This window comes from Pollicipes pollicipes, unplaced genomic scaffold (genome assembly GCF_011947565.3).
Source record: "Pollicipes pollicipes isolate AB1234 unplaced genomic scaffold, Ppol_2.1 Scaffold_4881;HRSCAF=5763_pilon_pilon_pilon, whole genome shotgun sequence".
Lineage (NCBI taxonomy): Eukaryota > Metazoa > Arthropoda > Thecostraca > Pollicipedomorpha > Pollicipedidae > Pollicipes > Pollicipes pollicipes.
In genome coordinates, this window is record NW_023596576.1 from 6521163 (window position 1) to 6533977 (window position 12815).

A 12815-nucleotide genomic window follows, 5' to 3' on the forward strand; every position below is an offset into this window, starting at 1 on the left:
GAAACGGTGCCGAATACGACACGCCGTCGAAACAATAGCCAGGGCCATGAAGCTCTGTACACCACCCCGATTCAACATCAACTTTACCTGACGGGTTAGAAGCACACACTTTCAGGTCGCATTTATGTCCCCGGTCGTTAGCACAGTCGCCGCCTGCAAGTACCGTAAGTAAAACTACCAACCGTACATAAGCTGCATGTTGCCGGCGATCGGTAGTAGTTACTCATCTTTAGTTCATTCATTCCTTGTGGCGAAAAAAGTGGGACAAAGAAACCGTCGAATGCGTTGTTTGAATCCCTCGCCCTAGGAAGTGTTTAATGAAGCCGAACGTATTGAGCGAATCATGACTTGGGAGGGCTGCAGTGAAAGGACTCGGGAAACGCAGCTGTTGTAAGGCAAGGCCGCTGCTACGGCAAAACCGCACGCTCACTGGCTTTGCACGTTGTGTCTTGAAGTTACCGCAGTGTGGCAATACAGGAACACCGCAGCTGCAATGGTACGTGACAGCGGCAAAACTAAAAACTGTCATTTTCTGTGGCAGAAAGGAGTGTTTCCTTGAAGCTTTTGTGACGCATAACAGAAGTGTGGCCGCTTTGGCATTTGGATAGCAGAAAGCTGGTCAATCGCTGATTTTGTGTTGGAAAGCAGATTGTAGGCTAATTTCAGCAGAACGCCGCAAATGCTACATCCAGATCATTCGTTTTACTGCTGTAGCCTGCCATCAGCTTCGACCCATGACGGTATGGCACAAAATCGGCAAACGCAATAGGTTTACGATTGTTTCTTGAAGCAGATAAAACAGGACCATTCAAACATTCGTAAAAGCCGCCTCCCAGCGCGCACACGCGCATAAAGAGAGAAGGGGCCAGCGGTTACCGACTGATTTTTGCCAAGGTCGTAAGCGGTTCAACCCATGTTGCTGTACGAAACAAAGCTGGGTCACAGATATAGTCCGTTTCCCATGAGCCACATAGTCCTCGGCAGTCAGCACATCACACCCGATTGGCGTCAGGTATCCTGGTAGACACGGTTGCGATCGCCCAGTCGATCCTCGAACAATGTTGAATACATCAAGAAGTAGTGCCAACACCAATCGTCCATAGCACGCAGCGGATCTTTCGTGCATTTTCAGTCAGCTTCGTCACTTCACGAAGCAAGCCCTCGTTGTTTACCATTTCTAACATTAAGGGCCAAGTGACTAAGACTTCAAAAGAAATGGGATTTGGTGGTGGTGGTCCATCGATCCCTGCAGGCCCCTCAAACCATTGTTGAGCCAAGGAAGGTAAATCAAACCGCTTTTGGGAAAATCCAGGACATGTTCCTAACTCGAACAAACAGTGGGAAGTGGATGCGCGGGTTTTTCAAGCAAGTGCATCGCCCACATAAGCGGAACTCGCGCTGCTGAGAACACTCTGAGAGTTTCCACGAAAACATCCGTTTCTTTGCAAGAAAAAAACCTGCGCTTTCGAAACAACTTCGATTTTTGAAATCACAATCGTTATTAGCTACATTTCATATATTACATGGGTATGTGAAGAATACAGACTTATGTATGCATACAGGTGGTTACTCAATGTGTCAATGCTGCATAGTGATGCGGGTCAAAACACACAATGAACAGCACTAAACGGCACGGCATAAACTGCCGCTGAACAATAGAAGATATGCATAAAAGATTATGCCGTCAAACCCACAGCGGTCGGGAAGCATTCAGAACATATTATGGCACAACAGCCCTCGAGTCTTTAGACTAATGCAGTCTGCAAGTCTACAACACTATGCATCATACAGCCTGAATTACGCTTTGATTGCGTTTGGAATGTGCACGGCCGGCCAGCGCGGCGCTGTCTGCGCGAACCTGAGCCGGGAGCGGCGGCGGCCACAGCGACGCAGCGCCGGGCTCAGTCGCTCGCACCTGAGATCTGAGCGGCCGCGGCGGCTGCCGGGCGGCGGGCGGGCGGCGCCGGCCGCCGACAGCCGCATCGGGTGATGATGGGACGGAGTGGTCGGCGCACTGCGCGCCGCACGATGAGCGTCCGTCAGCACGAGCGCGACCGGCGCGCGACAGCACCTCGCAAGCGACGCTCGCGTGTGCTGCGTATCACTGGCGAAAGGGTACCGAAGCCTGGCACTCGGGCAGACGTCGGCGCGCGCGCGCGCGGCGAGTCCGGCGCCCGTGCCGGGCCGGCGGCAGCGGCGAGATCAGGCGTTCTGACCAGAGCGGCGCAGCAGCTCGGCCAGACGCGAGTTGTGCGGACCGGCGCGGTTGAGCAGCGTCAGGCTGGAGCCCAGGCAGAGTCGGGTGGGCGCCGCCGCGCCGCCCGGCAGCTGCAGGAAGACGGTGGTGACACCGGCCCGCGCCGTCGGCGCACGGCTCGACGGCCGCCGGCCGCACGGCCGTCTCTGGCCGGCGGCGGCGGCGCGTCAGCGTGGCCACCGCCGGCTCCTCGTCCTGCTGCAGCAGCAGCGCCACGCGCGCCACCGCCCGGCGCGCCATGCTGCGCATCTCCGCCTCCTGGCGGCGCACCGTGCGCCGCCGGCTCGAGAGCCGCCGCAGCCGCCAAAGCGACACGCACAGCGCCAGAAACAGGAAAAAACACGAGAAGAACACCGAGAAGAAGACGGCCATGTTCATCTTGGGCTGATCCTGGACGAAAGAACACGGTGCCCTGCGCGGGCCGGTCGCCCACGCTCAGCAGGGCCACGAAGAAGGTGGTGCTGCGCAGCTCGTACCGGTCCTGCGGCAGCTGCACGGTCAGCCGCCGGTGCAGGTTGCGCACTAGCAGCATGTGCTGCTGCCCCGGCAGCCGGATGTAGGTGTTGATGTCGGCGGCCGTGCGCGCCAGCAGCCGGTGTCGGGGTGCGCCGGTGGCGTTGTCGGCGCGGCGGCGGGGCCGGCCGCCGACTGGCGTCACGCCCTCGTAGCGCGGGTCGAACTCGACCCGGTGCCGGCCGCTGGAGCCGTTGACGTTTACGCGCAGCGCGTCTTCGTGCGCCGTCAGGTACACGTCCACGGCGCCCTCCACCACGTCCACCGACAGCCGGATGTCCACGTTCAGGTACTTGGGCCGGGCGGCGTAGAAGACGGTGCGGCCCTCGAGCAGTTCGCCGTAACGGCCGCAGAGATCTGCGACGGGTGGCGCAGCCGTGTCACACGCCACCAAAACGGGAAGTTGGGAGCCTAACTCACACAAATACAGGCTGATCAGCGCAGCCTCGACAGGCAGCAACCCTATTGTGAAAATAAAATGTGAAGGTCCCATCCAAAGCCGAAGCAGCCGAGCCCGACTAGGGGATGGTGGTTGTCATCAAAATACATGAAGCTGTCGCAAAAAATGCGTGGCGAGTTTTAAAAGCCCCCCAAAATTGAAAGACGTGACTCCGGCGCACGAGTGATGAGTGTACAGAGTTCTGGTGAGTGCCCCGCGCGCGCCGGTCGGTCCCAGCCCGAGTGGTGAGTGTACAACGCTCTGGCGAATGCCTCCCACGCCTGCCAGGTCCAGCCCGAGACGCCGCGGGGCGGCCGCTGCCCATCCTCGCACCTGGGTTGGCTGGGTCGAAGCAGTAGTCGAGGTCCACCTGCATCTGCCGGTAGCACTGGTGACCATCGGTCGGGCGGCCGCGGTAGTTGTCCCGACACTTGACGCACTGGATGACCGGGTGGGGGAGGGGGGTCAGCGGAGGCTGCGGCCGCGAGCTCGTCTGCCACGCTCGACTGCGGCCGCGAGCTCGTCTGCCGCGCTCGACTGCGGCCGCGAGCTCGTCTGCCGCGCTCGACTGCGGCCGCAAGCTCGTCTGCCGCGCTCGACTGCGGCTGCCAGCTCGTCTGCCGCGCTCGGCCGTCTGACGATCGCAGCGAGGCGAACAGGGCGGCCCGCGGCCGAGAGCGCTGCGGTCAGCACACACACCGACGGCCCGACCGCCGACTCAGCCAGACCGGGTCAGGCGCCAGCAGGGGAAGCCCCAAGCCACACGGTGTCTCTAGAAATCTCGGTCCCGGGCAGCAGCAGCGGCGGGTGGCGGGCGCAGATTCGACTATGCAGAACATATCCCTGTGCCCACGTAGCGACCGTTATGCGTGCGATTCAGGCCCTGCGTCGGCTGCGCCGCCGGTTTGCAGCCGCTGACAGCGGAGCGGGTCATCGGCACTGGGCGGCGGCCACACCTGCAGTTTCCAGCAGGGCTGGGCGCGCTTGCCGGCCTCCTGCCGGCAGCTGGCGTCCGACTCGGTGTTGTTGTGGCAGTCGCAGTTGTCGCCGTCCACCGGATCACACATGGTGCCGTGGCCGTGGCACCGGCACCTGCAGCGCCACCCATCAGTCCTCTGCCCCGCTCACCGCCAATCCGCCTCAGCCGTCCACACAGGACGATCGGGAGGCGTCATTCACCGCGACGGCATCTCTGCCCCGTTCGCTAGCACCCGTTAGTCTAAACACAAAAGGGCGCTTGTAACACATGTTTCTCGTCTCCCATCAAATGTGTCTTCATTGTCGCACGTCATTAAAGCATCGCCTCCGGTCGCTCCGCTACAGTGCGTGACACCTGCTTGAGCCGCTGATGCCCGCGCCCCCTCCCCCCGCCCCCAACCCCACGAGCGCCCTCTGGTCCGCGCCACTCACGGAACGCAGTGTTTGAGGGCGCTGGTGCTGCCACGGAAGAAGCCCGGCTGGCACAGTTCGCACATGCTGCCGTTGGTGTTGTGCTTGCAGTCGAGGCAGACGGCCTCGTGGCGCGCGCCCTCCGTCACCAGCGCCTTCAGGGAGCCGCGCGGCATCTGGCGCAGCTGCGGCAGCCGTCAGAGCGACCGTCATCCCGGCCGACCACCGTCAGCGCAGGGGCCATGTCGGCTTGGAGGGCAGAAAAACGCCAAGACTGAGGCACTGATCAGCTCCGACCTCAGTCCCCCGTCAGCTCTGGTCAGCTGGTCTGGGGCTGGATCCAACGTCAGCTTCGAAGACGGGTTCGAGGAAAATGCATGAGACAAATGCAATACACACAGGACAGTTGTATGGAGCTGACCAGTGGGAGTGTAAGGGGCCTGAGGTCATGTCTGAACCACAGGTTCGGTCCGACGGCCCACTACAGCCTAACCCGTACTGCACCCAGCTTCCGCATGCTATATTAATAATTCTTTATTTCGTGTAAACGAGTGGTGAAAAAACTAACCGGCACCACTAAATGCGACCGGGTTGTTTGGAGGCCAGTACACGTTCATGTACAAATGAGCGTTCTCTAAACACTCGCTCTTCACCTCCCGCCGTCAGGCGTTCGGCCAACGCCGTTGATCCCGACACGGAAGCTGGCGCCGTCTGCTGCCGTCTGCCTGAGCCTCCGAGGGACGCCGGCTCCATCTGCCCGACCCCCGGCCGACTCTGACGCGGCGCCGGTGTCGGTGTCGGCGGCGGACACCTCCCCTCTCCGCGCCGGTGTCGCGCGGCCGCGGGTCGGGCCGCCGGCCCCTGCTCACCTCGGTCATGTTGTAGCGGGCGGCCAGCTCGGCGGCGATGCACGTGTCCGAGTGGCCGTTGCAGTAGTCCAGGCATGACACGCACGGGCCCTTGCTCGGCTCGCCCACGAAGAACGGCTGACACTTCTCGCACTGGTCGCCCTGGAACACGCGCTGTTGGCAGCCACTGCGTCCAGCGACGGACGGGGGGGGGGGGGGGGGGGATGCGTCTGCGTTAACCACTGCGCGCCTGGAAAACCAGAGGTACAGGGTTTGGACTCCCCGCGGTGCCCGCCCTTCCTGCCAGGATGAGAGGCGGGTGACGCGATATAGCCTCAGCAGCTGGATGCTTCCTAAAGCCCTAATGCCACGACCGACGAACGAGACCCTTAGCACAGCCATGAACGGAACAGCGACGGACGTGGCGTGGGACGTGTATTGCGCGGTGGTCTACCGATGCTGCTGCTGTCTGCTGTACGCTTACGTCACAAGATGCCCTGCCGGCATCAATGGCATGAGTCTTTTCGAGCTATCTGGTAGTATTCTGATTTGTTACCCGAATGCTTAAAGTACACCCAGTTGAATCGTCCTTAAGCTGCCCGATCCCTTTTGTATATGCCCTGCACGCCAGCTGGGGCATATTTTCAATTGTGTTGCTAATTGGGAGGACATCGCATCAAGGAAAAGGTCACTGTTGAGCGTCACTCCAGGACATCTGTCGTTCTTGTTTACACATGCGCAAATAGTACAATTTTAGTACTCTCAGCACAATGAAATTGCCATCTAGTGAGTTCATAAAAAAGTATTGCAGCGAAAGCGTAAGGATCATCACACGCATCTGCATGGCCGGTTGAACCATAAAGTCCCAAGGTAGCGACCTTCAGCGTCAGCGATCTGACGAGGTATAAATTTTGTTTTAACCACAAGATCGACAATTCATTCGCCTACAGTAACATTAGGGTGGGGGTGGGGGCCAAAGTGACCCCCATTACTCTCCAGCTGAACTCCCTGAATTCATTAGGGCCAAAGTTGATGAAGAGTTTTGATGCATGACAAAACATGTACCTAAGTGCATGCTATATACATCTCAACAAACTTTCTCACGAATCATTCAAAATTTTCGGACAATGAAGCATTGATTTCGGCAGTCAAATCCACGTCAAATAAATCGTCCAAATATCGCAACATTCTGAATAGGTATGCTCAACTTCAGTGTGTGCTAGTCTTCGAACCCGATCGCTACCACACTCGCGTTGCGACGCAGCAGCGCACTGGCCGAGCACTCAGTGCGTTCCGTCGAGGCCGCCGCCCCCGCCCCCGTTACCATGGTGTTGTTGTGACACTGGAGGCAGACGTCGAGCTGGTCGTCGCCGGCGCAGTCCGAGTGGCCGTTGCACTGGCAGCGCCGGCTGCAGCTGGCGCCCACGTACGAGAAGTCACACCGGCACCGGTTCGGCTCCACGCACGTGCCCTGCTTGCAGCCCTGCTCGCACACCGGCCGGCACGTGTCCCTGGCGGGGGGGGGGGGGGGGGTCAGGCACACGAGGGCCGGCCACTGGGAACGGCGGTAGCGGGCAACGGCGGCTTATGCTATCCAACATGTCGGAGTACCGCTGTAAGATGCACCGCGTGTGTTGATTTCGCTGGAAAGTCGGCGACTATCAGTAAATCCATCACTAAATCATATCAGGATCAATAATTCACGCGTGACTATCTGTTGTCACGCCGCCGTAAACAGTTATAAAAAGGTGCGGGAGACGCTGGGAAACGCGACAACAGAGCTGCATGCACCGATAAAAATGAGTGGGTAAATGTGAGGAGACAGAATGCGAGCTGTGGTTGTAGTATGAGTAGGACCAACTATGAAAGTGCCAACCAAAAATGATGAGAAAAGGAAAGACGTAAAATGAAAAAAGAGAAGGTGCAAATATCCGGCTCGAAACAGCAATGCTGATGGATAATCTACTGGCAACAGTGACCGAATTTCATGACCATTGTATAGAACGCGACTACAGCGGTTGCTTCTTCGGCTTTCCATTCAAGTGGGCACATGTCAATGCATCAAATGATGTTGAGAATTACACGTTGATCAGGTCCCATCGTGGCTTTGCCGATTTCGTAGCCGAACCAATTGTCAGCACATTTTTTCTCCAATGACAGTAATTCAGGTTTTATAATCCTCCAACAATTATGCAACCACAACCACACTCACAGGAATAGCATCGAGTGCAACGGCAAGTCAGAGGGATGCCGGCCACAGAGCAATGCAGACACCTCACGCGCGAGACGGAACCCTGCCGACCACGTTAGCCAGCCGGTACCCTTACTAAGTCGTCAGCCACCCGGACCCGCCAGCCAGCCGGTACCCACCTGGGCCCCGTCAGCCAGTCGATACCCACCCGGGACCCGTCAGCCAGCCGGTACCCTCCCGGCCCCGCCAGCCAGCCGGTACCCTCCCAGACCCGTCAGCCAACCGGTACCCACCTGGGCCCCGTCAGCCAGCAGGTACCCACCTGGGCCCCGCCAGACAACCGGTACCCTCCCAGACCCGTCAGCCAGCCGGTACCCTCCCAGACCCGTCAGCCAGCCGGTACCCTCCCGGACCCGCCAGCCAGCCGGTACCCACCTGGGCCCCGCCAGCTAGCCGATACCCTCCCGGCCCCGTCAGCCAGCCGGTACTCTCCCGGCCCCGCCAGCCAGCCGGTACCCACCCGCTGAGCACGTAGCCGCTGCTGCACTGGCAGGTGAAGCCGACCGGCTGGTCGACGCAGACCTCCGAGTCCGGGTGGCACGTGTGGTGGCCGTTGGCGCACTCGTTCTCGGCCGGGCAGGCCGTGTAGTTCCACGAGACGACCGGCTGAGCCGGCACGACCGTGTAGTTGAGCACGTAGCAGGAGTCGCGCGGCTGCTCCAGGCCGCCGTCGCGGCAGAGGCCGGCGCCGCCCAGCGGCGTCGCCAGGTTACACCAGCTGCCCGGGAAGGCACAGGTCACACTGAGGCAGCTGGGCTCAGGTCAAAACGGGGGTGGGGACGGGCCGAGGTCAGGCTACACCAGCTGCCCGGGAAGGCACGCGTCACACTGAGGCGGCTGGGGCTCAGGCCAAAACAGGGGTACGGGCGGGCCGAGGTCAGGTTACACCAGCTGCCCGGGAAGGCACGCGTCACACTGAGGCGGCTGGGCTCAGGTCAAAACAGGGGTGGGGGGGGGGGGGCGAGGTCAGGCCGCACCAGGTGGGGCATTTGGGCTACACCAGCTGAGGCTAATGGGCCAGTTCACACCGACAGGGGGTGGAGGAATGTGTCACAATACACCGCAAATGATATGCGTGTTTGCAAAACTTGAAAATGACTTGCATTACATCGTTCTAGGAAATCGCAAATTTGAGACAACTAAAGCAGATTCACGCCCCCGCCGAAAAAAAATTCCCGAGGATTTGCCATGAAAATTTTTCGTTCTTGCTCACTACAACGCTACAAACACTCTGCCTTGGGTACGTCATCTACTGTTCAAGCTTATAGATCATGGCGACATAACGTGCAGTTCCTTCTTGAGCTGAGATAAGATAACACTGAACATGCACACTTTTGTACAATGATCCATTGCATACCCTAGACGCCAGTCAATAGATGTCCGACCTGTTAGCGATGTTGTCCAAATTTCGACATGGTGCGCTTAGATTAAACGGTAGAACCAGTGCACTGCGGTAAAAAACCCAACATGTGGCCAAATCCATCATTCAAACTATGTTCAGTGTTCAGTGTGGGGATCACGTCAGCACCAGTGGCGACGCCGGGCAGCGCTCGTTCTGGCTGCGGCCGTGAGCAGAGCTGGTCCTGGCTACGGCCGTGGGCAGAGCTGGTCCTGGCTACGGCCCTGGGCAGGGCTGGTCCTGAATCCCAGGCTCGCATCTGGCCGGCCGGCGGCGTGGCACCAGCCGAGCGCTGAGCACGTACCCGCACTCGGGCCGCTGCAGGCAGGACTGGCAGGTGGCGTGCTGATCGCAGCTGAGCGGACACTGCGCCGCGCTCGTCACCAGCGAGCCGCACACGCCCGCCAGACACATCAGCGGCTGGTAGCCCGGCCACAGACACTGCAACACGACACGGCCGGTACACTTCCGTCATCCACACCCATCAGCGGCTGGTAGCCCGGCCGCAGACACTGCAGCACGCCACGGCCGGTACACTCCCATCATCAGACACATCAGCGGCTGGTAGCCCGGCCACAGACACTGCAACTCGGCACGGCCGGTAAACTCCCGTCATCAGACACATCAGCGGCTGGTAGCCCGGCCACAGACACTGCAACTCGGCACGGCCGGTAAACTCCCGTCATCAGACACATCAGCGGCTGGTATAGCCCAGCCACAGACACTGCAAACACCGCCACGGCCGGTACGAACCCGTCATCAGACACATCAGCGGTTGGTAGCCCGGCCACAGACACTGCAACACGCCACGGCCGGTACGAACCCGTCATCAGACACATCAGCGGCTGGTAGCCCGGCCACAGACACTGCAACACGGCACGGCCGGTACGAACCCGTCATCAGACACATCAGCGGCTGGTAGCCCGGCCCCAGACACTGCAACACGGCACGGCCGGTGCGAACCCGTCATCAGACACATCAGCGGCTGGTAGCCCGGCCACAGACACTGCAACACGACACGGCCGGTACACTCCTGTCATCAGACACATCAGCGGCTGGTAGCCCGGCCCCAGACACTGCAACACGACACGGCCGGTACACTCCCGCCATCAGACACATCAGCGGCTGGTCGGCCGGCCAGACACTGCAACACGACACGGCCGGTACACTCCCGCCATCAGACACATCAGCGGCTGATACCGCGGCCACAGACACTGCAACACGACACGGCCGGTAAACTCCCGTCACCAGACACATCAGCGGCTGGTACCCCGGTCACAGACACTGCAACACGACACGGCCGGTACACTCCTGCCATCAGACACATCAGCGGCTGGTCGGCCGGCCACACACACACTGCAACTCGGCACGGCCGGAACACTCCCGTCATCAGACACATCAGCGGCGCATGAATCACTCATCATTGTACGAATGCCCCGCGGGCGGTGGGGCTGATCGAGGCACCGCTTGCGGCTGTGAGCCAGTGTCTTACGGCAATGGGACTGCAACCGCGCCGGATCCATTTGTTTCTCACGACAGGAATGTTCCTGGCTGAACGGACGCAGCCCGTTTCGTACTGATCTCTAAATTTGGCGACCCAGCCTCACAGTTCGAACACAAGCCTACATCACGACGCACTGTACTCTAAGATTATGTATGTAAGGCGCTGTCATAAGGTGTAACGCCGTGCCCTCGCGCGATATACGTGCCACTGCCTGAGCCAGCCTCCAACTGCGCACGTGTAGTCTCGCTTCGACCCAGAGTATTTTTCCCACCGCGCAGCCTCCGCACACAGAACCGCCCGTCAACGTCTTCTGGCGCTTTCACTACGTGGAGCGTGTTCCAGACTAACATCAGTCATATGTAAGGTAAGCTTGTCACCCTTATCATGCACTTCATCTACATAATATGCATTAGTTTCGAGCCTAACATTTCCATTTTAAAATAAGCAGCCGACTATCCTGCGTGACGACCATCTCTCGTGCGCCGCGTTGCCTCTCGCTTGTCATAAGATAGATAGATAGAGCCTACTTTGTCGATTGTTTCTAGCAAAACTGAGCTGAATCCGGACCGGCGCGGCAGTCGCGGCGCGGTGTCCATCTCACCTGTCCCAGCTGCTGGCTCCACCAGCAGTTGCCGTCCAGACAGGTGCGGCAGTCATGGCGCAGCGCGCACGGCACGCCGCAGTTGCGCCGCACGCCCATGACCTCGGGCGCGGAGAGGGCGCTGACACAGCGGCCGTCCGTCGGCCGCCACCACGACGGAAAATCTGCCCCGCCAGACAGCCACCGTCAGTCACCGCCAGACACCGACCGTCGGTCACCGCCAGACAGCGACCGCCAGGCGCCGCCAGACACCGAACGTCAGTTACCGCCAGACACCGACCACAAGTCACCGCCAGACAGAGACCGTCAGTCACCGCCGGACAGCGGTCGTCAGTCACCGCCGGACAGCGACCGTCAGTCACCGCCGGACAGCGGTAGTCAGTCACCGCCGCTCGTCACAAACAGCTTGTTACCGCTGCCAGGTGAGGGCGCGTCGGGAACGGTGCAGAGAGAGCAGCGCGGGGCTGGAGGCGGCGGCGAGTGCCGCCTCCGAGGCGCCCGACATGGCACAGCGTCGTCACGTAACGGTCTCATAGACCGGCAGACTCAGAGGCTTCCGGGAGCGGGGTGGAGGCCAGCGTCTTCGCAGTGTCATTGAAGGACCAGCGGCGCCCAGACCCGGCCATGCAGCGCATCACTCTGCAGGGCATCAGGTCCGCGCTCGCCTGCCTGAGGCACGGCAGTAAGCGCAGACACGTGTACCATCACTGCGGCCAGCTCGTCCCTGAGCTGCACGGGACTCGTGCCACAGTCGGCAGACAGCTGCAGACCCCCCCCCCCCCCCGCAGCAGAAACACAGCGCATGCTAGTGTCCTGATTGTCCCGGACCCTTTCACTCTCAATGCACGGTGAGGCCTTAAATGCTTAGTGGGACTCTGCTGAATTATATGGCAGGGAACTACGGATGCCATACTTGTTGCAAACTGGCTTGATGCCATGCAATTCGATACGACAGCGTACTCACTGTAGACGACCGGCCGGGCGTCCCAGAGGCAGCCCTTCAGGTTCTCGCAGGTCAGACAGTCGGCCGCCTCGCAGACACGCTCCGGACAGACGGCGGCCGTGCGCGGCGGGAAGGAGAGCGCGGCCAGCGGCGCCGAGACGGCCGGTAGCCGGCGGCCGTCCACCGGCGAGCAGACGCCGCCGTCCGGCCCCGCCGGCTCCCAGGTGCACGGCTGGAGGCGCAACGTAGTAGTCAGCGCAAGCGCGTCACATGCAGGGCCACGATGACCAGCAACGGCGGAGTTGGAGGCATGGTGGAGAGTGAGGGCACAACGGACAGCGGCTCCGCGTTGAACAGACCTGTCCACAGCTCGCTGTATCCTGTAACCGATATGTAACCCTTAATGGGACTCTGGTCTTGACGAAATTGCACTTCTTGCACCCACGGTTTATCTCCCCAAAGCGGCACGAAAACAACATGGTTTTGGTCGCCAAAAACCCTGTAGACATTGCTGCCAAGGCGTAAAAAGTCACATGACATGCTGTGGACCAAACGAACCCTTTGCCCTTGGTCTACGCAGACGATCATCAGCCACCACAGCCAGCGCACTGAGCCCGCTCACGGCGCCACCCCGGCATCCCGGAGTAGAGCCGTCCAGGACATCTCGGCAT

The 12815-nt window shown here is 60.2% G+C and overlaps 1 protein-coding gene across 1 annotated transcript in view; it reads right to left on the reverse strand.

Moving 5' to 3' along the window:
* Positions 1–2202: 2202 nt before the first annotated feature.
* The window catches only part of LOC119099692 (multiple epidermal growth factor-like domains protein 8), a gene marked incomplete at its 5' end in the record, with an annotated part of 28587 nt that continues 17974 nt past the window's right edge, over positions 2203–12815 (reverse strand). Inside the window, 12 exon segments of the mRNA XM_037222757.1 lie at positions 2203–2328; positions 2495–2650; positions 2652–3127; positions 3543–3648; positions 4166–4301; positions 4620–4783; positions 5468–5608; positions 6771–6957; positions 8158–8415; positions 9401–9537; positions 11202–11365; positions 12166–12244. Coding sequence (XP_037078652.1) covers positions 2203–2328; positions 2495–2650; positions 2652–3127; positions 3543–3648; positions 4166–4301; positions 4620–4783; positions 5468–5608; positions 6771–6957; positions 8158–8415; positions 9401–9537; positions 11202–11365; positions 12166–12244 — 2130 coding nt within the window.